The sequence below is a fragment of the Diceros bicornis genome, chromosome 5, assembly GCF_020826845.1.
Source record: "Diceros bicornis minor isolate mBicDic1 chromosome 5, mDicBic1.mat.cur, whole genome shotgun sequence".
NCBI lineage: Eukaryota > Metazoa > Chordata > Mammalia > Perissodactyla > Rhinocerotidae > Diceros > Diceros bicornis.
This window is the reverse complement of record NC_080744.1, coordinates 68,313,224-68,341,021: the sequence shown is the minus strand read 5'-3', so window position 1 is coordinate 68,341,021 and position 27,798 is coordinate 68,313,224. Positions and strand designations below refer to the sequence as shown.

General features: G+C 47.2%; 2 protein-coding genes across 5 annotated transcripts in view; both read left to right on the top strand.

Annotated features, from left to right (window-relative positions):
* The first annotated feature begins 800 nt into the window (after positions 1-800).
* IMP3 (IMP U3 small nucleolar ribonucleoprotein 3) lies at positions 801-1,928 on the top strand. The gene has a single exon (XM_058542123.1). The coding sequence runs from the start codon at positions 841-843 to the stop codon at positions 1,393-1,395; it is 555 nt and encodes a 184-aa protein (XP_058398106.1). The 5' UTR covers positions 801-840; the 3' UTR covers positions 1,396-1,928.
* Positions 1,929-2,731: 803 nt separating this feature from the next.
* The window catches only part of SNUPN (snurportin 1), a 32,125-nt gene continuing 7,058 nt past the window's right edge, over positions 2,732-27,798 (top strand). The window contains exons 1-6 of one of the 4 annotated variants that reach the window (XM_058542122.1): positions 2,732-2,907; positions 17,072-17,136; positions 18,198-18,360; positions 21,901-22,048; positions 26,753-26,857; positions 27,097-27,193. In XM_058542122.1, the coding sequence (XP_058398105.1) occupies positions 18,203-18,360; positions 21,901-22,048; positions 26,753-26,857; positions 27,097-27,193 (508 nt within the window). In that variant the 5' untranslated portion in view covers positions 2,732-2,907; positions 17,072-17,136; positions 18,198-18,202. Of the gene's footprint in view, positions 2,908-14,436; positions 14,495-14,538; positions 14,775-14,965; positions 15,045-17,071; positions 17,137-18,197; positions 18,361-21,900; positions 22,049-26,752; positions 26,858-27,096; positions 27,194-27,798 lie in introns of those variants that run through there. The other 3 variants (XM_058542119.1, XM_058542118.1, XM_058542120.1) reach the window with 3 other exon arrangements.

Sequence of the window (27,798 nt, the reverse complement as noted above, 5' to 3'; positions counted from 1 at the left end):
GAAACGGCGTTAAATTTGTTAACTCAATTCTCGGTAACCAGAAATCCACCCCGTCAGGCTAATTCGTCAGAGCCCAGACTAAAGGGTCAGGACTTGTACTTATTATCCAACTTTCTCAAACTTGCTGGGTTTTATGAATCACCTGGCATTCCTGTTAACAATACAGATTTCCAGGTAGCTCCCATGTAGACCCCGATTCTGTGTGTGTACGAAGCGGCCCGGGAATCAGTATTTCATAGGTTCGGTGGCGCCCAGCCCCACTAGGCAGCGAAAAACCGCTCCGCGCGCGCGGTGAAGGACCTGGCGCTGGAGAACGGCGGGACCACCCTAGTCAGACCCCGGGACGGCCGGCTCCGGGAAGCTCCCCACGAGGTGGAAGAAACCCAACGGTCAGCACAGTAAACGCAATCAAACAAGCGCGGCGGTCTCCCCTCTTCCCCGCAACTGGCCTCTTCAGCTCTTGTGGGGAGACTCTCCTGAGAGTCCCTGAAAGGCAGAAGTCTGAATGAGAGGAAACGATCACGGCACCAGGGGACGCGCTCTGGGCAACTTAAAGCCGCGCCCACTCCCCTTGGGACCCGAGACCCGCCCCATCCCCGGCCTCTCTCCGGTGCTTTTTCCTCCCTCCCTCAGCTAACAGGAAGAAAAGAAACTCGAGATACAGACGCGGAGGCGTGGCCCCACTCTGACCAATGGAAGCAGAGGGCGTGGCCCATAGTCTTGCTTTCATTGGCCCAGGAGCCCGAGGGCGGAGCTCTGGTCTTCCCGGGGAGGCGGAAGTCGCGCGGGCGCGGGTACACGCGTTCAGCCTTGCTTCCTGCCGTTTAGGCAGCCGCCATCATGGTGCGGAAACTTAAGTTCCACGAGCAGAAGCTGCTGAAGCAGGTGGACTTCTTGAACTGGGAGGTTACCGACCACAACCTGCACGAGCTGCGCGTGTTGCGGCGTTATCGGCTGCAGCGGCGCGAAGACTACACGCGCTACAACCAACTGAGCCGTGCTGTGCGCGAGCTGGCGCGGCGCCTGCGCGACCTGCCCGAGCGCGACCCGTTTCGCGTGCGTGCCTCGGCCGCGCTACTGGACAAGCTGTATGCTCTCGGCCTGGTGCCCACGCGCGGCTCCCTGGAGCTCTGCGACTTCGTCACAGCCTCGTCCTTCTGCCGCCGCCGCCTGCCCACCGTGCTCCTTAAGCTGCGCATGGCGCAGCATCTCCAGGCCGCCGTGGCCTTCGTGGAGCAGGGCCACGTGCGCGTGGGCCCCGACGTGGTCACGGACCCCGCCTTCCTTGTCACGCGCAGCATGGAGGACTTCGTCACTTGGGTTGACTCCTCTAAGATCAAGCGGCACGTGTTGGAGTACAATGAGGAGCGCGATGACTTCGATCTGGAGGCCTAGCGGTCTTACCCCCCGCGGCTGCGTTTTATGGATGGGGAGGCTGAGATCTGATGCTTGTGATTCTGTGGAGGCGCTGTTCCCAAGAGTGTATCAGCCGCTCGTCGGTTCTTAAGAACTTGGCTCCTCACCTGCAAGCCACGCACAGAGCCCAAGGGTACGCCTCTGTTTTCCACGAAATTTTCTTAGCTCTTGGACTGTTGATAGTTAAATGACTGCCTTAAAGGACAATGGGAAGCGGTTTTGTGCTGCGCTGGAGAATTGTTAGGTTCCTGTGCCTGAAACGTAGTGTAAAAGCAAGAACTATGTGCCCCCCACCCCCAGCTTTCCCTTTATTTTGCAGCAGGACAGTTTGGTTCAATTTATTTAACTGGAATTCTTGCTGTTGTTCATGATTAAGCTGTGTACAGACGATGAGAGTTTGCTCTCAAGTTTTCATAAAATGGATGAGACTTTAGTGTGCAGGGTCACCTCCCTTATTTAAAGGAATGCTTTCTTAATGCCAATAAATGGCCCAACTGCTTTGTAAGTGCAAATTTTTGTCCGTCTGGTTTTCTCACAGTCACATCTACAGGTCTCCTGGGCCCAGAAACCCAGAGAAGAGGAATAGGGTCAGCAGTGACCTGCCTGTGGGTGAGGCCTGCCGCGGGGGCCGCATGTGGAGGTTACAGGATGTTGTACAAATTTGTCAGTTTACCAATCCCTTCCTCTGAATGAGTGTTTTGGCAGAGCTCTTCCCCACAGGACTTCCTGTTGATATTGCAGCCCCAGGAAGTATCATATTAGACAGCTGAAGTGTTTGCTTGCCTAAGAAATGATCACCCTGTAGCTTGGCCATCTAGCAGTTACAAGTGGCCCAGGAGGTTCCTGGAAACTTAGATGTTCCTGGGAGTGGTAGAGAACTGGGAGGGAGAGTCTGGAGGCTACCTCTTTTTACCCAAGACTTCTACAAGGAGAATAAATAGAATGCCAGGATCAGTGGTTTGGCTTTTACATATATAGCTTCTCCATTTCCCCAGGTGTAAGATAGTATTTGGTGAACAACGAAGGGATGGAGACACGGCGTGATGATAATAGCAAGTTCTTCTGCTATATGTCAGGCACAGTTTTAAGTGCATTGCATATCTTAATCCATTTAATCCAGCAATCCTATAAAGTAGGGAATCCAGTTATTCTCTACTTTTCAGATGAGGGAACTGAGGCAGAGATGGGTCAGACTACCCAAGACTGCAGAGCCAATAAGTGTTGGGGCTGGAATCATGCTTCCTTTAAGAGACTGTGTCAGCATTGGCACAGCCAGCACTTGGACTGTGTCAGGGTTTAGACAGAGTCCCTGAATTTGAGTTTCCAAGCCAGCAGAGAAGCAACAGCACTAGGCAATGTGATTGGTCCCCAACAGGATGCTGTGTAAAGGTTTGAGCAAGGAGCAGGCATTGAGCTGCAAGGCTTGACCAACACTCACTGAGGCCCTGCCTGTGCCAGGCTGCCGTTTACCCTTCCCAACAGCCCTGTAAGGTAGGTAGTGTTATCTATACCTTTTCAGTTTGGGAAACAGAATTGGGACAAGAACTTATCCAAGGCTGGGGATCAAGTCTAGGCTCCAAAGGCCGTGTTCTCTTCAGTGCCATGCCTTTAAAAATGGAGAGAGAATGCTACTACTTCTCAACTTTGGTGGCTGGGTACAACAATCTCTGCCCACTTGAGGCGTGTCCTCAGGGCTCCCTGGTTTGGGGATCTCATGGAGGGAGAATTTGGTGGCTCTAAAAGGCAGCACCCCCCTACAGCCCTCTGGCTCCCACCAGACCGCACAGGGCAAGGCAGGTGGATTCGCTCCAGTGGAGTAGTTGGAGCCTGCACCTATGATCTAAGCAGAGACAACTACAAAGTTCTTTTGAACGAAACTGGGTTTAGAAACTAAATACCAGATTCCTTAGAAAAGTCTTTATTTCTCCCTTTTTGGGGAAGATGTGAAAGAAATGACTTGTTGGTTCCTGTAACCAGAACTTCGGGCTTAAAAAAAAAACACTACGCAAGTCAAGTGATTCAGAGGGCAGGCTCTGGAGCCAGACTGTCTGATCTGAATCCAGGCTTCATGCTTAACTAGCTGTGTAACATTGATTATTTTACTTAGCCTCTCTATGCCTCCATTTTCCTGACCACAAATATGTGGTAATATGGGGTGAGGAGAAAGAATGGGGAATTATTGCGTAAGGGATACAGAGTTCCTGTTTGGGGCAATGAAAAAATTTTGCAAATAGGTAGTGGCGATGGTTGTACAACATTGTGAATGTGATTAGCTAAAATGGCAAATTTTCTTGTGTATGTGTGTGTGTGAGTGTGTGTGAGGAAGACTAGGCCTGAGCTAACATCCGTTGCCAATCCTCCTCCTCTTTTTGCTGAGGAAGATTGGCCCTGGGCTAACATCCGTGCCCATCTTCCTCTGCTTTATATGGGACACTGCCGCAGCGTGGCTTGACAAGCAGTGTGTCGGTCCGTGCCCGGGATCCGACCCTGTGAACCCAGGGCTGCTGAAGTGGAGTGCGCAAACTTAACCCTACGCCACCGGGCTGGCCCTGGCAAATTTTCTGTTACCTATACTCTACCACAATTTTTAAAAACGAAAAAAGGGATGGATAATAATAGTACTGACGTTAAGTATTATAGAGAGAATTAAATGATTTACTTCTTACAAAGTGCTTAGAAGAGGTCCTAGCATGTGGTAAGAATTTAAAGCTTAGCCCCTCTCTCCTTTCCCTCCCTAGGCTATTACAACAAAAAAGCCTAATAGATTAAAAGATAGGTATTTGGTACAACCTCTCAGGAGAGCAATTTTACAATATGTATCAAGAACTTTAAAAACATACATTCTATACCCTCTGACCTAGAAATGTCACTTTCAAGAATTTAGCATAAGTAAATTATGAATATTTGCAAAAAATTACGGGAATCTTCATCACAGTGTTTATAATAGAGAATAATAGGGAAAAATTGAAAATGTGTACCAAGGGGACTGGTTAAATTATTGGTTATCCTTAGGATGAAACACAACCACTAAAAATTATTGTAGCAAGATATTTAAAGACTCAAAAAAGTTAAAACTTAAATAGAACATAAAATTATACCAATGGTATCCCATTTTTCTGAAGACAAATGTAGGCATAGAGGGGCCGGCCCCATGGCTTAGCAGTTAAGTGCACGCGCTCTGCTACTGGCGGCCCGGGTTCGGATCCCCGGGCGCGCACCGATACACCACTTCCCCGGCCATGCTGAGGTGGCATCCCACATACAGCAACTAGAAGGATGTGCAACTATGACATACAACTATCTACTGGGGCTTTGGGGAGAAAAAGGGGAAAAGGAAAAAAAGAGGAGGATTGGCAATAGATGTTAGCTCAGGGCCAGTCTTCCTCAGCAGAAAGAGGAGGATTGGCATGGATGTTAGCTCAGGGCTGATCTTCCTCACCAAAAAAAAAAAAGTAGGCATAGAAAAAATAATGGGTATAATATTGTCTTTCTCTGGTGGTATTCTTTTTCTTTGTGCTTTTCAGTATTTTCTAATTTTTCTATGAAGAGCGTGCATTACAATAAGGTAAATATAATTTTGTGTGATCCCAATTAATCTGAAGCTTATTCATGTGGCAAGTTTTGGGAAAAGAGATATTTAGCTTTAAAAAGCAGTGTCCTTGGGGGCTGGCCCGGTGGCGTAGACTTTAAGTGCACGCACTCTGCTTCTGCGGCCCGGGGTTCGTAGGTTCGGATCCCGGGCGCGCAGCGAGGCACCGCTTGGCAAGCCATGCTGTGTTGGCATCCCATATAAAGTAGAGGAAGATGGGCACAGTTAGCCCAGGGCCAGTCTTCCTCAGCAAAAAGAGGAGGATTGGCATCGGATGTTAGCTCAGGGCTGATCTTCCTCACACACACACACAAAAGCAGTGTCCTTAATCAAAGAGCAATTGAAATGCTCTCATTAAAAGAGAATAGGATTGGGCTGGCCCCGTGGCTTAGCGGTTGAGTGCGCACGCTCCGCTACTGGCGGCCTGGGTTGGGATCCCGGGCGCGCACCGACGCACCGCTTCTCTGGCTATGCTGAGGCCGTGTCCCACATACAGCAACTAGAAGGATGTATAACTCTGACATATAACTATCTACTGGGGCTTTGGGGAAAGAAAAAAAAAAAAAGGAGGAGAATTGGCAATAGATGTTAGCTCAGAACTGGTCTTCCTCAGCAAAAAAAAGCAAAGAAAAGGATTGAGAGTAAACTGGCTGCCCTCGTAAAGAGGCTCGGACAAAGAGCCCAGTGAACTGAGAATCATTTCGTCCCCAAATTCAGTGAATCAAAGAAAGGTCGGCTTTCCTCAGCCCCTGGAAGCCTGGTGTGCCATTGTAATTAGGCCAGCTTCCTCAGAAGGGTTAAATGTATAGATAACTGAAATAAAAGTTTTATGAAACTGTGTGATGCCTTCTGGTAATTTCTATTCATTTTATTATTTTTTTTTTGATGCTAGTCCCAACCCACTAAATAAATTTTAAATCCACTAATGGGTCAAAACGTTTTGCTGAAGTTTGAAAAAGTTCCCTTGATGGCACTTCAGCTTTTTCCAAATTAAATTGGTATAACCTAGAATATTTAAGAAATTGGTATTTCCCATTGTTGAGTCAGAACATTGGCTCCATCTTTTATTAACTATTTGACCTCAAATAAACTACCTCCCACCTCAGAGCCTGTTTGCTCATCTGCGAAATGGGGATGATAATGTGAAAATTAAATGAGACAACACACGCAGACAAACTTGGCAGCATGTTTTAACTCAAAGCGCTCAATAAGTGTTTATCAAAAGCAAAACGAAGCCAAGCCTTGTGAGATCAGTGCTGCTCTGTCAGCCTGCTTTGGGAAGTAGAGTTCAGATGATGGAGCCCTGACTGAGCATGGCATTCCAGGGCCTCCTGGATCCTGCCTAACTCCATGCCTGATCTCTAGCTGCCTTTACTCCTCATCCTCACATCCCTTCATCTCCCAGCCTGGACTGTCTGCCTGTGCTTTGTCATCTGGGAAACTTCAGCCCTGGTGTTGCCTCGCCCTTCTGTGAAATCTTTCTTGCTCTCTGCAACATGGCATTCTATTCATGCCACCGTTATAAAACACGTCTTGTGGATCTATGACTAGTTGCTTCACTCCCAAGGCTATGAGCTCCTCCAGCATCGAGGGCCTAGAGATCACAGCTGACTTATCTTGTGACTTGGAGGGTGCCTGGTTCATTTGTTCATTCATTCAGCTAATGTTTATTGAGTGCTTACTACATGCCTGGTGCCTGACACACAGCAGTGAACAAAACAGACATAGTTCTGGACTTCTTATAACTTTCTGTCAAAAAAGTGAAAGACTGGCCAGCCCCGTGGCTTAGCAGTTAAGTGCACGTGCTCCGCTGCTGGCGGCCTGGGTTTGGATCCCGGGCGCGCACTGACGCACCGCTTCTCCGGCCATGCTGAGGCCGCATCCCACATACAGCAACTAGAAGGATGTGCAGCTATGACATACAACTATCTACTGGGGCTTTGGGGGGGAAAATAAATAAATAAATAAATAAATAAATAAATAAATAAATAGAAAGACTAAGAAAGTCACATAAATAGAAATATAAGTTATACCAAATGCTTGGAAGTGAAATGCAGAGTGGTATAGGCATAGGGGGATCTACTGTAGCTGAGAAAGTGACATTTGAAATGGTATCTGACAAATTAGGCAAAGTAGATTCAGAGGTCAGGGCAAACCTGGAGAAACTGAAATGCAGACCTGAGGATAAACATGAATCAGGCAGAAAGTAGGGGCAGAACACACTAGGCAGAAAAAACAGAATGAGGGGGGCCGGCCCCGTGGCATAGTGGTTAAGTGCACACGCTCTGCTGCTGGCGGCCTGGGTTCGGATCCTGGGCACACACCGACACACCACTTGTCGGGCCATGCTGTTGCGGCATCCCACATAAAGTGGAGGAAGATGGGCACGGATGTTAGCTCAGGGCCAGTCTTCCTCAGCAAAAAGGAGGATTGGCATGGATGTTAGCTCAAGGCTGATCTTCCTCACAAAAGAAAAAAAGAAAAAACAGAATGTGCAAGAGCCCTGAGGTAGGAAAGATGTGAGCAATCTAGAAACAGAGAAATCAGTGTGGCTAGTGCACAGTAAGGAAGGGGATGGCCCATGGTAAATAAGAGCCAAATCCTGTAGGTGACAAGGACTTCGAATTTTATTCTCATTATAGGGTTGTAAGGTTTTAAGAGTGGGAGTGACTTGGGGCCAGCCCAGTGGCGCAAGTGGTTAAGTGCACGCACTCTGCTGCAGCGGCCTGGGGTTCGCCGGTTCAGATCCTGGGCATGCACCGACTCACCGCTTGGCAAGCCATGCTGTAGCAGTGTCCCATATAAAGCAGAGGAAGATGGCATGGATGTTAGCCCAGGGCCAGTCTTCCTCAGCAAAAAAAGAAGAAGGATTGGCAGATGTTAGCTCAGGGCTGACTTCCTCACAAGAAAAAAAAAAAAAAAAAGAGTGGGAGTCACTCAATAAGACTAATATGTTTTGAGGACCACTGGCTATTGTGAAAAGACTGAATTAGATGTGGACCTGCCTGCATGGATATGTGAGGGGGCAGTGAGAAGGCTTTTGAGTCTTCCAGGTGAGAGACAATGGCTTATGGTTCATGGTAGTGGCAGTGGGGCTGGAGAGAATTGGATTTGCAGTCTGTTTTGGAGGCTGCAGTGGATCCTCTTGGTACCCCAACCAGATGCTCTGTACCTGGCCAGGGTGCCCTTCCCCCAGGCTGCCTCCCTTCTCTGGGGAATTGTCTCTGCTGACCTGAGCCTCGTCACCTGAGAGGTTACGACCGTCTTCACTGTCACCACTCATGGGGAGCCAATGACTGACTGATGCGAGGAACAAAAGGCCGAGCCCCTGGCCTCAAGGCAGGGCAACCTGTGGCACAGAGCCCCTGTGGATCAAGCAGAGCCTTGCCTTTACTTGAGACCACCTCCTAGCTCTGTTCTTTCCTGTTCCGTATCCTCTTCCCTCACCCCTTTGAAGATTTTTCCTGATAAATTACGTCACTCCAATCCCTACCTCAGGCTCTATTTCTAGGAACTTCACCTAATACAGAGGAGGAAGTCAGGACTGAGGCAGGTGACAAGCATGTCACCCTCCCTCTGTCTAGTTGTCAAGATGTAGCACCTGCTCATTGAAAAGTGAAGGTGCCCACACTGATATCACAAAGCCCTCTAATGAGCTTCTGTGGCTACGTGGACCCTTAGCCAGGCTTCATTGTCTAATGAGGTCCAAGTGACTCTCACTGGGTCTGGAGAATCAAAATTACAGGACCAACCAGACCTGGGAACATTGTGGATGAAAGCAGGTCCCAGGCTGCCATCTGCCTGAGGCCTGCTGCCTCCCTCCTGAGCCTCCACAGGATTTTGCACGTGAGCTATGTCAAGGTAAAAATCTCTCTGACCACAGGGGTCACCAGCAACTGAGGGTTTGGGACTGAGGAGGGCTAGAGCTGAGCAAGCCAGGGGAGTAACCAGCAGAAGAGAGGAGGAGAGCTCAGGCCTCAGTCTATAGGAATTAGGTCAGAGCCTTTGGTCAATGCCCAGCTCCATGCCTCCTCAGTCACATGCACCTCTGGTCTTGCCAATTTCTGTATCGGTTATCTATTGCCTCAATAATGGTATATAATAAACCAAACCCAAAACTCAGGGCTAAAACTTAGCTCCCAAGTCTGCAGGTCGGCCGGGCACTTCCTCTTTGCTGGGCTCCCTGATGATTTTGTGATCAAATGTGTGTTGGATTAGCGGCTTTGCTGACCTTGACTGGGCTCGGTCTTAAGCCCAGGGGTAGGCTGGCTGGCTCTACGCTGGGCTGGGCTGCATTTGTCTCATTCTTCAGCAGCAGCAATTAATTTGCACATCATTTTAATATTATTCTCAAGGTGCCTGGGGTGAGTATGACCACCCAGGAGGGTGGCTTAGGCAAGATGGGAATCTAGCTGTGTCCCCATCATGGCCCCCAGGATGAGGCCTTGTATACAGTAGGTGCTTAATAACTGCTTCAAATCCAGCCTCCTTTGATTGTGACCAGTAAGGCTGAGATCAGGGCAAGGCAAGGGAGGCACCTAGGGCACTTGGTCAACTCTGAAAGTGAGCACCTTTTTAGATTTTGCACCCTAGGTCCCTCACTTGCCTCGCCTTAGTCCAGCACTGGAGAGATGAGTACAGAGAAGGCACGGTCCCTGTTCTGAGAGGACAGAGACTGCAGTGCCCGGTTGTCTATGATGGATCATCTCTGGGTTCCCCCTCATTCTCACACCCAGAACTTCTAGAAGGTTCAGCTCAGCCAGCCCAGCCAGGCCTCACACTGTGTTTCCCAAGGTCTGGTCATTCTGAACCATATCACAATATTTGCCATAGACACTTCCCACTTGTATTGTTGTGTAGTAAAGAATTTAACCTTGCCCAAAAAGATGTCATTGCCCTTGCTTCTGGGAGTAATGTCTAAGCACTTGGAATGTCATGCCTGATAGGAGTGTCTTTGCCTGGGGTCCTTGGACCAGTCAGATAGCAGCAATGTGACATAGGATGGGGGCTCTGAGCCACACCAACAATGTGATGTAGGGTGGGAGCTTTGGGTCATACAGCTGGACTTCTGGAGGGGCTGGAAACTGAAATTAGCCATGTGGGCAGTTAACCATTTCTGCATGCTGGAGCCCCAATAAAGACTCTGGACACCAAGGCCCAATGAGCTTCTTCTTTGGCTGGCAATACTCGACACATATTGTCACACATTGCAGCTGGGTGAGCAAAGCTGTCCTGACTCCGTGGGGGGAGGACAATGGAAGCTCTATGTTCATTCCTTCCTGAACTAGCCCTTTGTGCTGCTTCCCTTGGATGACTTAAATCTGTATCTTTTCCCTTTCCCATAACCATGCGTATAACAGCTTTCAGTGAGTTCTGTGAGTCTTTCTAGTGAATTATCAAAGCTGAGGGTGGTTTGGGGAACGCCCTGAACCTGCAAGTGTTGCAGAAATGAGGACAGTCTTGTGTGGACCGTACCCCCTAACTCTGCAGTTGGCTAAACTCTCACAACTATTATTTTCCAAATAATTTTCTTTAAATCATCTTGTTTTTCTTTCTACTTGTTTATTTTAAAAGGCAACTGCCCAAGGAAAAGCTTTAAGGATGTTAATCTTTTAGAGTCACACAGTGAGGTCTGAAAGAGGCAAATCCCCTTGATGCCTTTGAACTGAAAAGTGAGTCGAAGATGTTCTACACCAGTGAAATTACAGAATTGACAGAATGAAGGCTCTGAAGTCATAGCAGGTAGGTTAACACATTTCCCCATAACAACACCTAGTAACTTCTGCTTGAGATGAAGGATACATTCTATAGGAGATAACTATAGAAGTTATCTTAAAGTTAAGGTATCTCCAAGGAACTTCTTGAAGACAATTAGCCAGGCTATTTTCATGAAAATGGGAAAGTGAATAAGCATAAATCGAACAGGAAGGGACTTTCAAGGTAGTATTTTTTGTGTGTGTGTGAGGAAGACTAGTCCTGAGCTAACATCCAATGCCAGTCCTCCTCTTTTTGCTGAGGAAGATTGGCTCTGGGCTAACATCCGTGCCCATCTTCCTCTACTTTTTATGGGATGCCACCACAGCATGGCTTGACAAGCGTTTGCGTCAGTGGGCGCCCAGGATCCGAACCTGCAAACCTCGGGCTGCAGAAGCGGATCACGCGCACTTAACCCCTGTGCCACTGGGCCGACCCCTCAAGGTAGTATTGATTATTTTTATTGTAATCGAAGAAAAATATACTTCATGCACTTCCCAGTTCTTTTTTTATTGACATAAAACGTACGCAACATAAAATTTACCATTTTAATCATTTTTCAGTGCACCGTTCAATGGCATTAAGTACATTCATATTGTTGTGCAACCAGCACCACCATCCATCTCCAGAACTTCTTCATCATCCCCAACTGAAACTCTACCCATTTAACAATAACCCCTGTTTCACCTCCGCCCAGCACCTGGCAACTACCCTTCTACTTTCTGTCTCTGATTTTGACTACTGTAGGTATGTAAAGGAAAACTCTTCTGTTTTTCTTCTCTATCTACCACAACACTACCCATAGAATACTTTACTTCTGACACCTCTGGTCACCAAATGTGTGTGGGTGGGGGGCGGTTCACACATCAAGCAATTCTGTGACAAAGCTGAATGTCCTACACTTCAAAGCTGGGTGACCTGCAATTCAATTCAGTCCTGACATTATCTACCTGGATATAGTGTCAGATCCCACAGGTTAAGGGCTCAGTCCCACAAGACTGCCTCTCCCATCCTCCAATTTCAGATGCCAAGTGAAGTCCATGTTGTCACCTGTGCTTCTGATGGACTAGTTATAAATCAGAGGTTCCCACGACCCCCTCCTAATTAATTTGCTAGAGCCATTCACAGAACTCAGGAAAACAGTTTACTTATTAGATTATCAGTTTATTATAAAAGGATGTAACGCGGGAACAGCCAGATAGAAGAGATGCATAGGGCAACGTATAGGGGGAGGGGCGCAGAGCTTCTATGCCCTCTGCAAGCATGCCATCCTCCCAGCACCTCCATGTTTTCAGCAACCAGCAGCTCTCCAGACCCAGTCATTTAGGATTTTCATTATGTAGGTATGATTGATTAAATCATTGGCATTTGGTGATTAACTCAGCTTCCAGCCCCTCTCCCCTCCCAGGAGGTTGGGGAGTAGGACTGAAAGTTACAACCCCTCTCATCCCATGGTTGGTTCCTCTGGCAACCAGCCCCCATCCTTAGGGGCTTTCCAAAAGTTACCTCTGCATGAATTTGGGGACCTCTATGTTAGTCTCAGTCTATATTCCTCCAGTGTGTAGGGCCTTTGTTCTTTTCTGTGCAGTTCTGACCACTAGATGTGACCTCCGTGGTCGTAGATACAAAATAGTGGTTCTGGGACACAAAATGCTTAACATCCTGGTGTCGAAGTTCCCTAGTGAAGTCAAGCCCTGGACTTTTCTTTGTCAGTCTCATAAATCAGGCAAACATGAGCTTTTATTTGTGGATGCACCAAATAAATAACCTAGTGCACAGATTTGCTCAGCCTGACCATTGAAAGACAGAGCTCACCTACATAAATTCTGAGGTCCAAAAAAACTGGTCTTCCAGGTCCCCAACCATGCTTTACCCTTTATGTCAGTCTGATCTGTTCTTTTTAGTCCAAGTGGATGATGTCATGTATAAAAAATATGCCACAAGCCCACATCTTGGCATTCCTTAGACTCAAAATGTGCCAACTTTGTATATTTTGTTTCTGTAGTATAGTAATATCCAACTTACTTCTCTAAGTCAAACACTTGGCAAATGCAAATGTTTGGCTCAAAACCTGTGTGACTTTGGCTAAGTTACTCAACCTCTCTGACCTTCTCTCTGAGCCTCTTTACTTTCTTGTGTTATTTGAAGATTAAATGAGATAATGTATGTGAAACACAGTGTCTGGCTCAATGTACGGCTATTCATATTTTTATTTTGCCCCACAGAGGCTGCACTCTAGTTTGATTAGGTCTCCCAAATCTTGGCCACTTCGCGCCACCCCTTGCACCAATTCAATCATTTCCTCCCCCAGAGTCTACTGAGTGTCTTGTGCTGGACGCTGACTACTTAAGCAGGAATCAAGCCAGGTCCCTGCCATCGCTAAGCCCACAGCCAAGTGGGAAAGAGAAACTCCCAAACTGAGCAAACTGGCTGTAATCTAGGTATAAACCTGGTGTTGTAAGGGCCAACAGGAGGGAACATCTAATTGTCTGAGCCTTGGTGGTGTAAGGGACAGGGTGCAGGTGATACTGAGCAAGGGCTCCATCTGCTCACCGTAAGATAAAAGGCCAGGCACGCAGTGGTAGAGAAAGAACTTTAATAAGCGATAAACTAGCAAATCGGAAGATGGTGGACTATCATCCTAAAAAACCCATCTTCAAGGGAACTGATTTGGAAATGACTTACATAAGGCAAATGGGGTTGGGCAGGGGGCTCAGGAGTATCCGGTGATGGATGACTACAGACTGTCAGGCACCTCTCCATAGCAGATCTGCTGAAGGCGACATTCCTGAGGAATCTAAGAAAACTTCAGTTACTTCTTTATCTGGGACAGAAGGAACAGTTTGGGCAGAGGACATAAATTTTCTGCTAACCAGTTCTTCTTTCTACGGATTACAGATTAGTTTGTCTACATGCAGTTCTAAGCGTTTCCCTAAAGCACACTGTGAGAATAAGACAGGGACGGGAGCATGTGGCCTCGGGGGCTGAAGTTCTAAGAGTCCTCTGAGCAGGGGCGACTGTCTCATATTTCTTACGAGTGTGAAGCTTACCAATCGGTCATTTTAGTTTCTCAATGCTCTCGCGTGATGCTTAGTCAGGAGGGAGAGGCTGTCAGCAAGTTCCTCTCTTATCAGCGGTCCTCCCACTGTTCTGCAAGGCAAGCTGAGACTTTGGTTATTTTGTTTTCCACGTTAACCTTGTGGATACAGCTTTATCCCAATCCAGGGAAATTTTAACTCCTTGTCCTCGGTTTCAGGGGGAGTCATTCACACAGCTGGCACTGCCCGCACCAAAGCCCGGGCACAGGACAGGGGGCGTGCTGTTGGTGCAGCCCCACGGGCTGGGCGGCTGTGGCGGAGGCGGCAGGACCCGGGACTGAAGGCCTGGAAAGCTCGCCCCGAGATCGGGGTTCCTGCTATTGGCGAAAGAAGCCCCGCGGAGCTTGTTCCCAGGAGCGAGGCCTCGGCGGGCCAATCCCCTCGCAGGAGGGGTCCTGGGCGGTGCACCGCAAGAGCAGAGGAGGACCCCGCGGGCCAACGGAAAAGCCCCGGCCGTTGAGGGCGGAAGTAACCGCCGGCCGGGGACCGACCGGCGGAAGGACTCGCGGCGTCCGCAACCGCGGGAGGGGCCGGAAGCTCGCGGCCCCGGGGGCGGGCCCAGCTCTCGCAGGCAGCTGATTGGTCGGCCCCCGGCGGCGGCGACGGCGGCGGCGTGTGGAACTGTGGCCCCGGCCCGGTGAGTCCTGGGTTCGAGCCTGGGGCCCGCCAGCTCCGGGCTGTGACTCCCTGTGGCCGGCTCCGCACTCCCAGCCTCGCAAGGCGTCACCTGAAGGGGCAGAGCCAGGCCGAGGCCTTCCCTTGGGCGCGCTTCCGCTCTTCTGTTCCAGGCGGTCGGGCCACGACCCCTCAGGGACTTTCTGTGGGGGAGGGGCGAATCTTGCAAGGCCTGGATGACCCCATCCCTAGAGAAAGGCAGAGGCTGGGGCTGTGGCGGGGAGGACGGCCGAGTGGACCAGGTACAGTCCCCGGGGCTGAAGCCCCTGGGAGACGCCGAGGAGGCCTCGATCCCGGGCTGAGTGATGCGAGGCAGGGGCTCCAGAGGAGGAGGCAGGGGCACGCAAGGGCCTGGAGCGCGGGGGACGGGCCTGGGCGTGTCGGAAATTTGGGAGTTGGTAGAGGGGTGGATACACGTGGAGGATAAAACGACCGAGGCTGAGGCCAGAACCCTGGGAGACAGCACCATCCGAGGAATGGGTTGAAAGAACAGGAGCCAGCCATAAAGGAAGGTACAAGGAGCGCCCCTTTATCCAAGGTGTCAGTTTTAAGGATTTTGTGGTTCTTGGCGGAGCGGGAGCCCACACCTAGATAAAGCATGATAAGGCCTAATGTATTTTAGATTTGGTCATTACTTAGGTAAGAAGACGACATAATTAATTATTATTATTTTTTTGAGGAAGATTGGCCCTGAGCTAACATCTGTGCTAATCTTGCTCTATTTTGTATGTAGGGGGCTGCTACAGCATGGCTTGATAAGAAGTGCATAGGTCTGTGCCTGGGATCTGAACCTGGGAACCCTGAGCCACCGAAGCAGAGCACGGGAACTTAAGCACTATGCCACCGGCTGGCCCCAGAAAGAGTTTGTAAAAAATTTTGATTATGGAAGTGTTCAAACTTAAACAAAAGTACAGAAAATAGCATACCATCATGGATTCTAAGTACCCATCACCCAGCCCCAAGCACGAATGGCCACCCTGGTTGCTCTACAAATATGTTAAGATACACTTCAAATTCACACTGATAATATGTTAATCTTAAGAAAATAAAAATGTTACTTTCATGTTTAATGGGTATAGAGGTTCAGTTTTGTGAGATGAAAAGAGTCCTGGAAATTGGTTGCACAACAGTGTGAATGTACTTACTACTGTACACTTAAAAATGGTTAAGGTAGGGGCCAGCCCGGTGGTGCAAGCAGTTAAGTGCCCACGCTCTGCTGCAGAGGCCCGCGGTTCCCTGGCCCGGATCCTGGGCGCGCACTGACACACCGCTTGTTAAGCCATGCTGTGGCGGAGTCCCGTATAAAGTGGAGGAAGATGGGCACCAATGTTAGCCTAGGGCCAGTCTTCCTCAGCAAAAAAGAGGAGGATTGGCATCCGATGTTAGCTCAGGGCTGGTCTTCCTCATAAGAAAAAATTAAAAAAAAAAAAAAAAGGTTAAGGTAGTAAATTTTATGTTGTGAGGTTTTTTTTTTTTTTTAAAGATTTTTTATTTATTTATTTTTCCCCCAAAGCCCCGGTAGATAGTTGTATGTCGTAGCTGCACATCCATTCTAGTTGCTGTATGTGGGACGCGGCCTCAGCATGGCCGGAGAAGCGGTGCGTCGGTGCTCGCCCGGGATCCGAACCCCGGGCCGCCAGCAGCAGAGCGCGCGCACTTAACCGCTAAGCCACGGGGCCGGCCCTGTTGTTGTGAGTTTTTAACCACAATTTTTTTAATATATTTTTTAAAATTTTATTTATTTATTTTTTTCCCCCAAAGCCCCAGTAGATAATTGTATGTCATAGATGCACTTCCTTCTAGTTGCTGTATGTGGAACATGGCCTCAGCAAGGCCGGAGAAGTGGTGCGTTGGTGCATGCCTGGGATCTGAACCGGGGCCGCCAGCAGCGGCGCGCGTGCACTTAACCGCTAAGCCAAGGGGCTGGCCCTTTAACCACAATTTAAAAAACATTTTGTTTTGGGGCTGACCCCATGGCATAGTGGTTGAGTTCAGTGCTCTCCACTTCCGTGGCTTGGGTTCGCAGGTTCGGATCCTGGGTGCGGACCTACACCACTTGTCAGCCATGCTGAGTCACCGACTTACATTCGAAATAGAGGAAGATTGGCACAGATGCTAGCTCAGGGCTAATCTTCCTCATGCAAAAAAGAGGAAGATTGGCAATGGATGTTAGCTCAGGGCAAATGTTCCTCACAAAAATAGATATATAGGAAGATAAATCATTAAAAAAATACAATTAAAAACAACAGTTCCTTTTAAATTAAAAAAAAATTGAATGCTGCAAATTAAGAAAAAAATCTGACTTGAAGTGTAAAATGGAAAGTAACTCCTTGCCCAGTAGAGGCCCATAGAGTTGTATTTTTAACTGTGGAGGCTCTGAAATGAACTTGTTGGTTGTGGTACTCAAGAGCACTGGGACCTGGCCTAGGGTGGAGTTTGAGCACTGGTGGTGAACTTCTGGTTTACACTAGAACTGAAGGGTTGGGCCAGCCCAGCTGTGTGAGTCAGATTTCTCTCAAGTGTTCCTGTTTTCTTACAGTCTGAGGCACACCTTTAACCCTTGAATAAGCTCCTGTGCCACCTCATACCTTCATTCATAGGACGGTGAGTAAAGTGTGAATTCACCTCTTTCTCTCTACTCCCATTCTTTAGGGTCCAGCTAAAGTCTGTCTCCAATATGACATCTACTCCCCGTCTCCCTAATGTACCACACGTCAGTTCTTCACACTCTTGGAGCAGCTGGTGTTAACTTGGAGGCAGCCTTCCACATTCTAGCTCTTTTCCAAGTGAGCCCTACATAGGTAGCCCTGAAACCTTCCTTCTGCCCACCCAAAACAAACAAAGTAAACAAACTATAAAACGAGAAGGTAACTGCCAGGTGTGGTTTTTGGCTCCTCTTGTCTTCCTCCAGGGGCCCCAGAACCAGTGTTTCTCCTGGAGCTGAATTTTCTTAATATGAGTTGGCATTTATTAGAGAATTAAACAACCAACTAGATAAAACTCGCATCAGAAAGTTGTATTAGTTATTGAGTAATGGCTATTTAGAACTATTCAGGGAAAAATTAGATACTTGATCACATCACTGGATGTCGATGATGTTAAGAAGGAATTAATGACATGGCCCATGGGCCGGCCCCATGGCTTGGTGGTTAAGTGCGCGCGCTCCGCTGCCGGCGGCCGGGCTTCAGATTCCGGGTGCGCACCGATGCACTGCTTCTCCGGCCATGCTGGGGCCGCGTCCCACATACAGCGGCTGGAGGGATGTGCAAATATGACATACAACTATCTACTGGGGCTTTGGGGGAAAAATAAATAAATAAAAATTATTAAAAAAAAAAAATAATGACATGGCCCTGGTGATGGATGACAAAGACTAAAAGTTAGATTCAGTCACGAGATGAGTTTGCTTCGTGATTGATGTTTAAGTTTATATCTATACACTGAGAGCTATCAGAATGATCATTATTGAACTATCTGCAGGAAATAACATTATTACTCATATGTAACTCTTTTACCCTTTAAGTTCTTTTTATCCCATGGAAACAGTTGTGACTTTGGATTAAGTGAGGTTTTTTAGGAATGTACTCATCATGTTACATCATAACTGCCTGTACACAGGAGGTGATATGAATGAATGAACCATTCTCTTATGTTTTCTTTTGTAGGGAAGATGGAAGAGCTGAGTCAAGCCCTGGCTAGTAGCTTTTCTGTGTCTCAAGATCTGAACAGCACAGCTGCCCCACACCCCCGCCTGTCCCAGTACAAGTCCAAGTACAGTTCCCTGGAGCAGAGTGAGCGCCGCCGCCGGTTATTGGAACTGCAGAAGTGGTGAGGGGTGCTTTAACTCCTTGGCCTCTGTCTCCAGGCGGGAGCTGTGAACCTTTCAGGAGGCTCTGGGCTTGTCTCTACGGAACCCCCTTCAAAGTAGACCTTTTGTGGGTTGATCTTCTTGCCCTCGATGTTGGGAGGGGTAAATCCTGGCAGAGGTAGACATGCTTCACACCCAGAACTTAGGAAAAGATGAGGAAGTAGGGAGAGACTGAAGTTGGAAAGCAAAAGCTCGATTCTTTGTTTAACTTTTTCTTTTTTCCCCCGGCAGCAGTACTGAGCTATGCAGTTTAGGGACTCGTGAAAGCCACACCCAGACTTCCACTCCCCACGTTCCCTTTGTGGCTTCTCCTGCACTCTGAATCCTGGCAGTGGTGTGGTCTTCCTGTCCGCCTTCAGCCCAAGTGTTTCTGTGGAGCCCTTGGGAGTTCAAGACAAATAATTCCACAGGGAACCTGAGGAAATGTCTTCCATACACTTCATTCTCAATGCCAAGATGAGCAAACAGGGAAAGAGAGCAGGATAGGAGTGTTTGAGGTGGGGCTGCTCTGTAGGCAGGCCCTGTCCTTTTATTCTCAGTGCTACTCAGGCCTCTCTGGGTAATAAAGTAAGGCATTTAGGATTAGGAGGAACTGTTAACATCCAACATCCGCAGTTTCCATCCCATCTGCATTTTGCCCTGTGCTGCGTCACTGGGTGTCTTTAGCAGAGGTGGTTCCCTGTGGCCTCTGGGTTGCTCAGGTCACTCCCCCCGCCTACTCCCGGGTTTTAAAAAATGGTAATTAATTAATTTGGAATAGGTAATACATTCATACGGTTCAAAATTCAAAATATATAAGAGAATATGGTGAAAAGTCTCCCTCCCAAGTCATCTAGTTTCTCTCTGGTATTATTAGTTTCTTTTGTATCCTTCCAAAGATAGTCATTGCAGATATGAGCAAGTGTGTGGTGATATGTGTACATAATCTTTTTTTTCTTTAACAGAAGTAGTAGCATACAAAGCACTGTTCTGTACATTTATTTAATAGTGTTTTTTTTTTTTTTTTTTGGTGAGGAAGACTAGCCCTGAGCTAACATCCGCTGCCATTCCTCCTCTTTTTGCTGAGGAAGATTGGCCCTGGGCCAACATCCGTGCCCATCTTCCTCTACTTTATATGTGGAATGCTGTCACAGCACGGCTTGATAAGTGGTACATAGGTCTGCGCCTGGGATCCAAACCCACGAACCCTGGGCTGCCAAAGCAGAGCGTGCGAACTCAACCACTACACTGCTGGGCTGGCCCTTAATAGTGTGTTTCTGAAGAGATTCTATATCAGTTCATTAAGTGCTACCTCATTCCTTTTTTATGGTGATAGGTATTCCATTGACTGGATAGTTAATAATGTAATCTAACCAATCCCCTACTGATGAGCATCTGCGTAGTTTCCTTCTCTTGTGATTACAGGTAGTGCCTGGGAAGTAACTGTGGACATGCATCCTTTCGCACATTTACAAGTACACCAGCTCTCCCTTATTCTTTTTTTTTTCCCCCCCAAAACCCCAGTAGATAGTTGTATATCATAGCTGCACATCCCTCTAGTTGCTGTATGTGGGACACAGCTTCAGCATGGCCGGAGAAGTGGTGCGTTGGTGTGTGCCCGGGATCCAAACCTGGGTCGCCAGCAGTGGAGCGCCCGCACTTAACTGCTAAGCCACGGGGCTGGCCCTCTCCCTTATTCTTGAAATAAAAGACCCCTGGGGCCGACCCCGTGGCTTAGCGGTCCAGTGCGCGTGCTCCGCTACTGGCAGCCCAGGTTCAGATCCCGGGCGCGCACCGGCACACCACTTGTCCGGCCATGCTGAGGTGGCGTCCCACATACAGCAACTAGCAGGATGTGCAACTACGACATACAACTATCTACTGGGGCTTTGGGGAGAAAAAAGGGAAAACAAGGAGGAGGGTTGGCAATAGATGTTAGCTCAGGGCTGATCTTGCTCAACAAAAAGAGGAGGATTGGCATAGATATTAGCTCAGGGCTGATCTTCCTCACAAAAAAAAAAAAAAGACCCCTGTGCTTCATACACTCTGGTGTGCACCTGCGTGTCAGTGTACGTGAACACGTGTGTGTTTGAGAAGAAATCGACTGAGTTGGTCTCATTGCCTCAGTGGTTGATCTTTTGCCTTAGCATTGAGGAAACCAAGTGTAGGAGGTTACATGGTATCTACAAATCACTTTGGAACAATCAGGTTACAAAAGATTCTTTTTCTTCTCAATTTCCCAAACTTTCTAGAATATATAGTTTATTTTATTTTATTTTTTTGCTGAGGAAGATTGGCCCTGAGTTAGCATCTCTCCCCATCTTCCTCTAATTTGTATATGGGACGCTGCCACAGCATGGCTTGACAAGCGGTGCATATGTCCGTGCCTGGGATCCAAACCTGCGAACCCTGGGCTGCCAAAGCAGAGCACGTGAACTTAACTATTACACCACTGGGCTGGCCCCTATAGTTTTTTTAAAAGAGCAAGATAACCATAAGGAGAAACAAATAAGTAAAAGATATTAAATCATAAACTAAGTGGCCTTTTTTTCTTCAATAAACATTTTATTTTTGCATAATTTTAGTTTACAGAAAAGTTGTGTAGTACAAAGAGTTCCCATATACCCTGCACCCAATTTCCTGTATTGCTAACATCTTACATTATAGTACACTTGTCACAACTAATGAACCAATACTGATACATTATTATTAACTAAAGTCCATTCTACTCAGATTTCCTTAGTTTTTTCTTTTTTTTTTTTTTTTGGGAGGAAGATCAGCCCTGAGCTAACATCCATGCCAATCCTCCTCTTTTTGCTGAGGAAGACTGGCCGTGAGCTAACATCCGTGCCCAATCTCCCTCCACTTTATGTGGGACGCCGCCACAGCATGGTCTGACAAGCGGTGCATCGGTGCGCGCCCAGAATCTGAACCCGGGCCGCCAGCAGCGGAGTGCGCGCACTTAACTGCTATGCCACAGGGCCAGCCCTCCTTAGTTTTTTCTAAGTGGCCTTTTTTGAAAGTTAGACAGGAACTGGAGAAAGGCCTGGCTGCTCCTCAGAAAGCTGTGTAAAGTGGAAAGCCCCAGAAGCTGTCCTTGTTTTAAACTTCTCACTGCATTTCAGTATTCGCTCTCTTCTAGCCTTTGGACTAGATGTCTGCCACGCAGGGAAGTGTCAGCTCTCACCTAGGGTGGAGATGAGAGATGGGGTGGGGTGGGTGGGAGTGCCTCAGCCACTATCGAACCTTGAAAATTCCTTTAAATATTTTACTTTGTCTATTCTTAGGAAACTCAGAGGAAGGCTGAGTGTGTTCAGAGGGAGTTTTTCCTACTGAGGTTCTGTGAGGAAGTGGTCACTAGTTGAGCCTTACAAAGGAAATTCTATCATCTCTTACTGCTTGGAGATTGGAGAATCCCCAGGTTGCTCCAGAATTTGGAGCCTTTGAATTAAAACTGTCACATTGTAGGGTGTCTTCCTATAAGACATAAAGATCTGTCCATATGCCATTTCTTTCTCCAGCAAGCGGCTGGATTATGTGAATCATGCCAGAAGACTGGCTGAAGATGACTGGACAGGGATGGAGAGTGAGGAAGAAGAAGAAAAGAAAGATGATGAAGAAATGGACATTGACACTGGCAAGAAGTTGCCAAAACGCTATGCTAATCAAGTGAGTAGTCCAGAGAAGATTAGGCCCAGCTAGTCCCACTGCATTTACTGTGTAGTCAGGGCCCACTGAAATAAACGTTGTCATAAAGAGAGGAGGATGAGGGAGGAAAAGGAATGGGAACTGCAAAGACAACGCTGATGTGCATAAAGTTTATGGGGTGAAGAGAAGAGATAGCTTACAGTGCCGTGTGCTGACTGGGGATCACTGATGGAATCTGTGGGTAGTGGGTTTGGGAACCATTACCTCATGCTGTTACTAGAGGCTGCCAGCCTGCTGCAGAAGGCCCCTGCGCTATTGATATACTAACAGATTCCATCCACTTATCATTACTTAGGTAGTCATTGCACAGCTGTTCTGGATCGGGTCTGCCCAGCCCAGCACTGCCCCTACCCCACCTTCTAGGTTGGTACTCTTTCCTAAGTGGTGGACTAAGATGTCAGTCTTGGATCTTCACATTCAGATAGTGGAAGGTGGGAAGTACAGCTGCCCTTGAATGTGAGGAGCTCACCCAGCCACCCCAGGCCAGCCAGTTGGCCTGTATGAGGCTGAGGCCATGAAACAACAGATCACTATGACAGACTTGACTAAGTGCCCTGTTGTTCCAGAGAGGAAACCACTGTGGCCTATAGCACTATAGGGGAAGCAGGCATGGAGACTGTCCAGTACTCTAGGCAGTCCAGGTATTCCAGAAAGCAGCGTATGGGAGTCCAGGTGGGGGTAGGGGTCTACCCTGCTATTGTATACCTCTCTTTGTAACCCAAATGTCTTGTCACCTCAGAATCCTCTCCCATCTTTAGAATATGGTTCCTGGGTGCACACACTCCCATCCTCTTTTTCTGCTCCAAATACAGCACAGATAACATCTTCTATGACAAAGTTCAGTTCAGTTCTGTTCAGCAAGTATTGTTGAAGGCCCTGCTCTGTGTTAAGCTAGGCTGTGCCGTGGCGAAGATAGACATAGGCCAGAAATAGCACCTGCACTCGTGGAATAAGTGTAGATTATGGCTTTTGCTATAAGAAAGTGAGATTAACTTCCAACAGGGAAGGAAGCAGGGTTGCGAAATCAGGAAGGGGTTAATGAAAGAGGAGGCAGCTTTGAAGCACGGGTAGGACATTGACTTGCAGAGGTGCAGAGTATTCCAGGGCATTCCAGGCAGCAGGAACAGGCTAAGCAAGAGCCCAGAGGTGGGAGAGGAGTATATGATGTGTTCAGGAGCAGTGTGCAGGCCAATGAGGATGGGGCAGCATACGTTTGGGGGAAGGAGTACAGCAGAAATATGTGCAGAGGTTTGGACTAAGATTTAGATTGTGGGGAACCCTTGAGAATTTTTGAGGCAGGGACAGAGTTGGGACTTCGTATGCTGACACCCACATCAGTCTGTAGAAGGGCCTAGAAGAGAGAGACTGGAGGCAGCTTAGGTCTGCTAAAATGATCTGGTGATGGGTGCCGAGAACAGTGAAGGTGGGAAGGAAAAGAGGTCATGAGTGTGAGAAATGTCGACAGGTAGAATGGACAGAATTTAGCAGTGGATTCAATAGAAGAGGCAGTATGAGAGGTGGTTAAGGGTTTAAGCTCTGAGGTCACGCAGGCCTGACCTCAAAGCCAGGCTCTTTGTTGACAGAAAGTTACTGAACTACTCTAAATCTCTGGTTTCTTATCTGTAAAATGGGAGATAGTAATAGTACCTATCTCATAGGATTGTTAGAAGGATTATGTTGGTGCCTTAAATAATCTAGCACAGAGCCCATTATAAATGCCCCACAAGTATTAGCTGCGTTTTTTTTAAACAGCCATATTGAGATATAATTCACATACCATACAATTATTACAGTGTACAAGTCAGTTTTTTTTTTAGTATATTCACTAGGCTGTGCAACCATCACCACTATCTAATTCCAGAACATTTTTATCACCACAAGAAGAAACCTCATGAAACTAGACTTTTGGTGGTGAACATGATGCACTCTATACAGAAGCTGAAATATAATAATGTATGCCTGAAATTTATACAACGTTATAAACCAATGTGACCTCAATAAAATAATTAAAAAAAAAAAAGAATTAAAAGAAACCTCATACCCATTAGCAGTCACTCCCATTCCTCCTTTCCCCCAGCCTCTAGCAGTCACTAATCTACTTTCTATCTCTATGGATTTGCCTATATGATTTCATATAAATGGAATCATACAAGGGTGTCCTTTTGTGTCCAGCTTCTTTCACTTAGCATAAGGTTTTCTTTTTCTTTTTTTTTTTCTTTTTTGTTTATTGCAGTAACATTGGTTTATAACATTGTATAAATTTCAGGTGTACATCATTATACTTCTATTTCTGCATAGATTACATCATGTTCACCACCCAAATACTAATTACAACCCATCACCACACACGTAGCATAAGGTTTTCAAGGTTCATCTGTGTTGGCAGCGCATGTTAGAATTTCATTCCTTTTTATCGCCAAATAATATTCTCTTGTATAGAAACACCACATTATGTTTATCCATTCATCAGTTGATGGCCATTTGAGTTGTTTCCACTTTTTGGCTATTACGAAGAATGCTGCTTTGAACATTCATTTACAAGTTTTTGTGGACATATATTTTCATTTCTCTTGGCTGTATACCTGGGAGTGGAATTACTAGGTCATATGGTAAATCTGTGTTTAATCTTCTGAGGCCAGACTGTTTTCCAAAGCGACTATGCCATTTTGTGTTCCCACCAGCAACGTATGAGGGTTCCAGTTTCTCCACATCTTTGCCAATACTTGTTGTCTGTCATTGCCATCCTGGTGGGTGTGAAGTGGTGTCTCATGGTTTTGATTTGCATTTCCCTAATGATTAATTATTTTGAGCCTCTTTTCATGTGCTTATTAGCTATTTCTGTATCTTCTTTAGAGAAATGTCTATTCAAATCCTTTGCATATTTTTTAATTGGGTTGTCTTTTATTTTTGAGTTATAGGAGTTCTTTATATATATATTTTAGATATAATTCCCTTATCAGATACATGATTTGCAAACATTTTCTCCCCATTCTGTGGGTTGTCTTTTCACTTTCTTTATGGTATCATTGGCAACTCAAAATTTTAAATTTTGATATAGTCTAATTTATCTATGTTTTGTTTTGTCACTTGTGCTTTTGGTCTGTATTACTATTATTCTTTAAGGGAGGGTTGATTATGCCTTGGGTTTAAGATTCATTAACAGGGGCCGGCCCCGTGGCTTAGCGGTTAAGTGCGTGCGCTCCACTGCTGGCGGCCTGGGTTCGGATCCCGGGTGGGCGCCGACGCACCGCTTCTCCGGCCACAATGAGGCCGCGTCCCACATACAGCAACTGGAAGGCTGTGCAACTATGACATACAACTATCTACTGGGGCTTTGGGGGAAAAAAAAAAAAAAAAAAGATTCATTAACAGAGGGAATGGTGGTGCCATTAATAGGGCTGCAGAATGCAGAAGAGAAGGGTGGGTGTTCCAGGGAAGTGCTTGGGCAACAGAAGGCAGTGAATTCCCTTTTGGATATGCTGAGTTTAAGGTACAGAGGGGAGAAGCAGAGAAAGAGACACTGAGTGGACAGCTGGAAATGTAGGTCTGGAGGAAAGGAAAGAGCTCTGGAGATGAAAAAGAAAGGAGAATTGGGAGGCATCCTCTTAAGAGTGACAAGTGAAGGTACAGAAGTAGATGAAATCTACCCCCAAGGGGACAGCATTTAAAGGAAAAGAAAAAGGGAACCTAAAACAGCTCCCTGAAGATTATCGACATGATTTGGAGGAGTGTTTGGAGGAAAAAACAGAATAGCACCGTATCACAGGGCCAAGGGAACATGTGTCAAGGAGGGGGAGGATGTGACTGGCAGTGTCACACAAGGAGTGGAATGGGGAGAACAAGGGGGAGGTGAGGGAAGAGCGAGACTTGGTAGCGAGGAGGTCATTGATGGCCTTTAACAGGGCGGTGGGGTTGCAAATCTGAACTGCGGGTGTCAGAGTGGGCGGGAAGTTAGCATCAGGAAATATGAAATAGTTTTAAAAAAAGGAGAAAATGGAATAGCTTAAAAGAAGTGCAGAGTGATAAAAGGTTTTTATTTTTGTTTTGTTTTTGAAGATTAGGGGTTGAGTGTTTTGTGGGCTAAGGGGAAGGAGAGATGAAAGATTCAGTGGGAGGGATTAACTGATGGGCCAAAGTCTTAGTATAGATGGGAGGGACTGTGAGTGATGAGCGGAAGACTTAATCTTTTCAAATTCATTTCACCACAGCCCTTTTTTTTTGGAGGCAGCGTTCCTAACATGCTTTAGTACAGTACAGGCACCAGTTTGGGCAGTGATGATCTAGTCTAAGAGCATCTCAAGGTCAGGGACCTTATTCATCTCTGAGGTATAGCCCTGGAACACAATAGTTATGATCATGCTAAGTGGGTGGACAAAGTAAGGAAAGGTCCTGTCACCCACATAAAGGCGGTGAAGTGGTAAGAATGGATGCAGGTAATGAGGAGAGAAGGTGAAGCTCACAGTCAGTGGCCTCCATCCCATCAGTTGAGTGGGAGACGAGTTGACTGCTAAGAGCAAGTGGGGTGGGGTCCCACTGTCAGCCTTGTCTGCCCTCATTCTTTTACATGTTATTTTCATGATATACATAGGACGTGAATTCTTTGTCACTGTAAACATTGGAGCAGCACATTGCTCTTGATTTTTAACACCGTTTTTTGTTTCCCAGTTAATGCTCTCTGAGTGGTTAATTGACGTCCCTTCAGATTTGGGGCAGGAATGGATTGTGGTCGTGTGCCCTGTTGGAAAAAGAGCCCTTATCGTAGCCTCCAGGGTGAGTAGCAGCCTCCTGCTCCCTACACCAGCATGCCTGGTCGTAGCAGGAGGCATTCTTTGTGCTCCATATTCCTTATCTGCCACAGCAGCTGTGCCTGGCCTGGGGGTTAAAACACTTTCCCGCAGAAGGGATTTGTTGAGAGCCATCTTTGGGCTGATGACACCTCTGCTGAATGTGGAAGCAGAAGGTGAGGAGACCTTGATGTCTATGAAAATGGTAACTTTCTTTCCACACAGGGTTCTACCAGCGCCTACACCAAGAGTGGTTATTGTGTCAACAGGTTTTCTTCCCTTCTGCCAGGAGGCAATAGGCGAAACTCAACAACAGCAAAAGGTACCTACAAAAAATTGTCCATTGTTAAGTTTTATAATCAGTAAAAGACAATGTAAGTGGCTTGATTTAGTTCTTTTAAAGACCCACTTTGAAAGCATACCTTTGAAACTGCACATAGACACCATCCTACCCACGGGACTCAGGCCCTCTCCTTCAAGGTCAGGCCTCCTCAGTTGCAGAATAGATGCAGCCCTGTGAGGCCTGCTGGGTAATAAATCCCTGAATTAAGGTCAACACACCTTTCCCATGGACTTCTATTACAAAGTGACAAGTGTAGCTTTTTGAGGAAAGCTCTCTCAGAATCCCGAGTGTAACGTACAGTAAGCTGTTGCAGGGGCTTCCCTGCCAAATTCCCTTTTCTCCTTTATCGTTGTCCTGACCTTAGCTTCTCCCTCTCACCTGGACCCCGCTGAGGAGACTGAGATCATGGAGGTTAAATAACTTGCCCACGGTCAGTCAGCGAGGAAGTGGCAGAGCTGGGCCTGAACCCTGCAGTCTTCCCTGCGTGCTCAGGCTCCCTTGGTGGTTCTGTGTGTCCTTGGTACTGAGCCCAGACTCCTCCTCTTTTGAGTTTAGAGCCCATCACGTGCCGGCTCTGGCCCACC

Bases quoted from the DNA above. Each gene is read 5' to 3' on its own strand.
- IMP3 (XM_058542123.1), top strand. From the start codon at position 841: ATGGTGCGGAAACTTAAGTTCCACGAGCAGAAGCTGCTGAAGCAGGTG.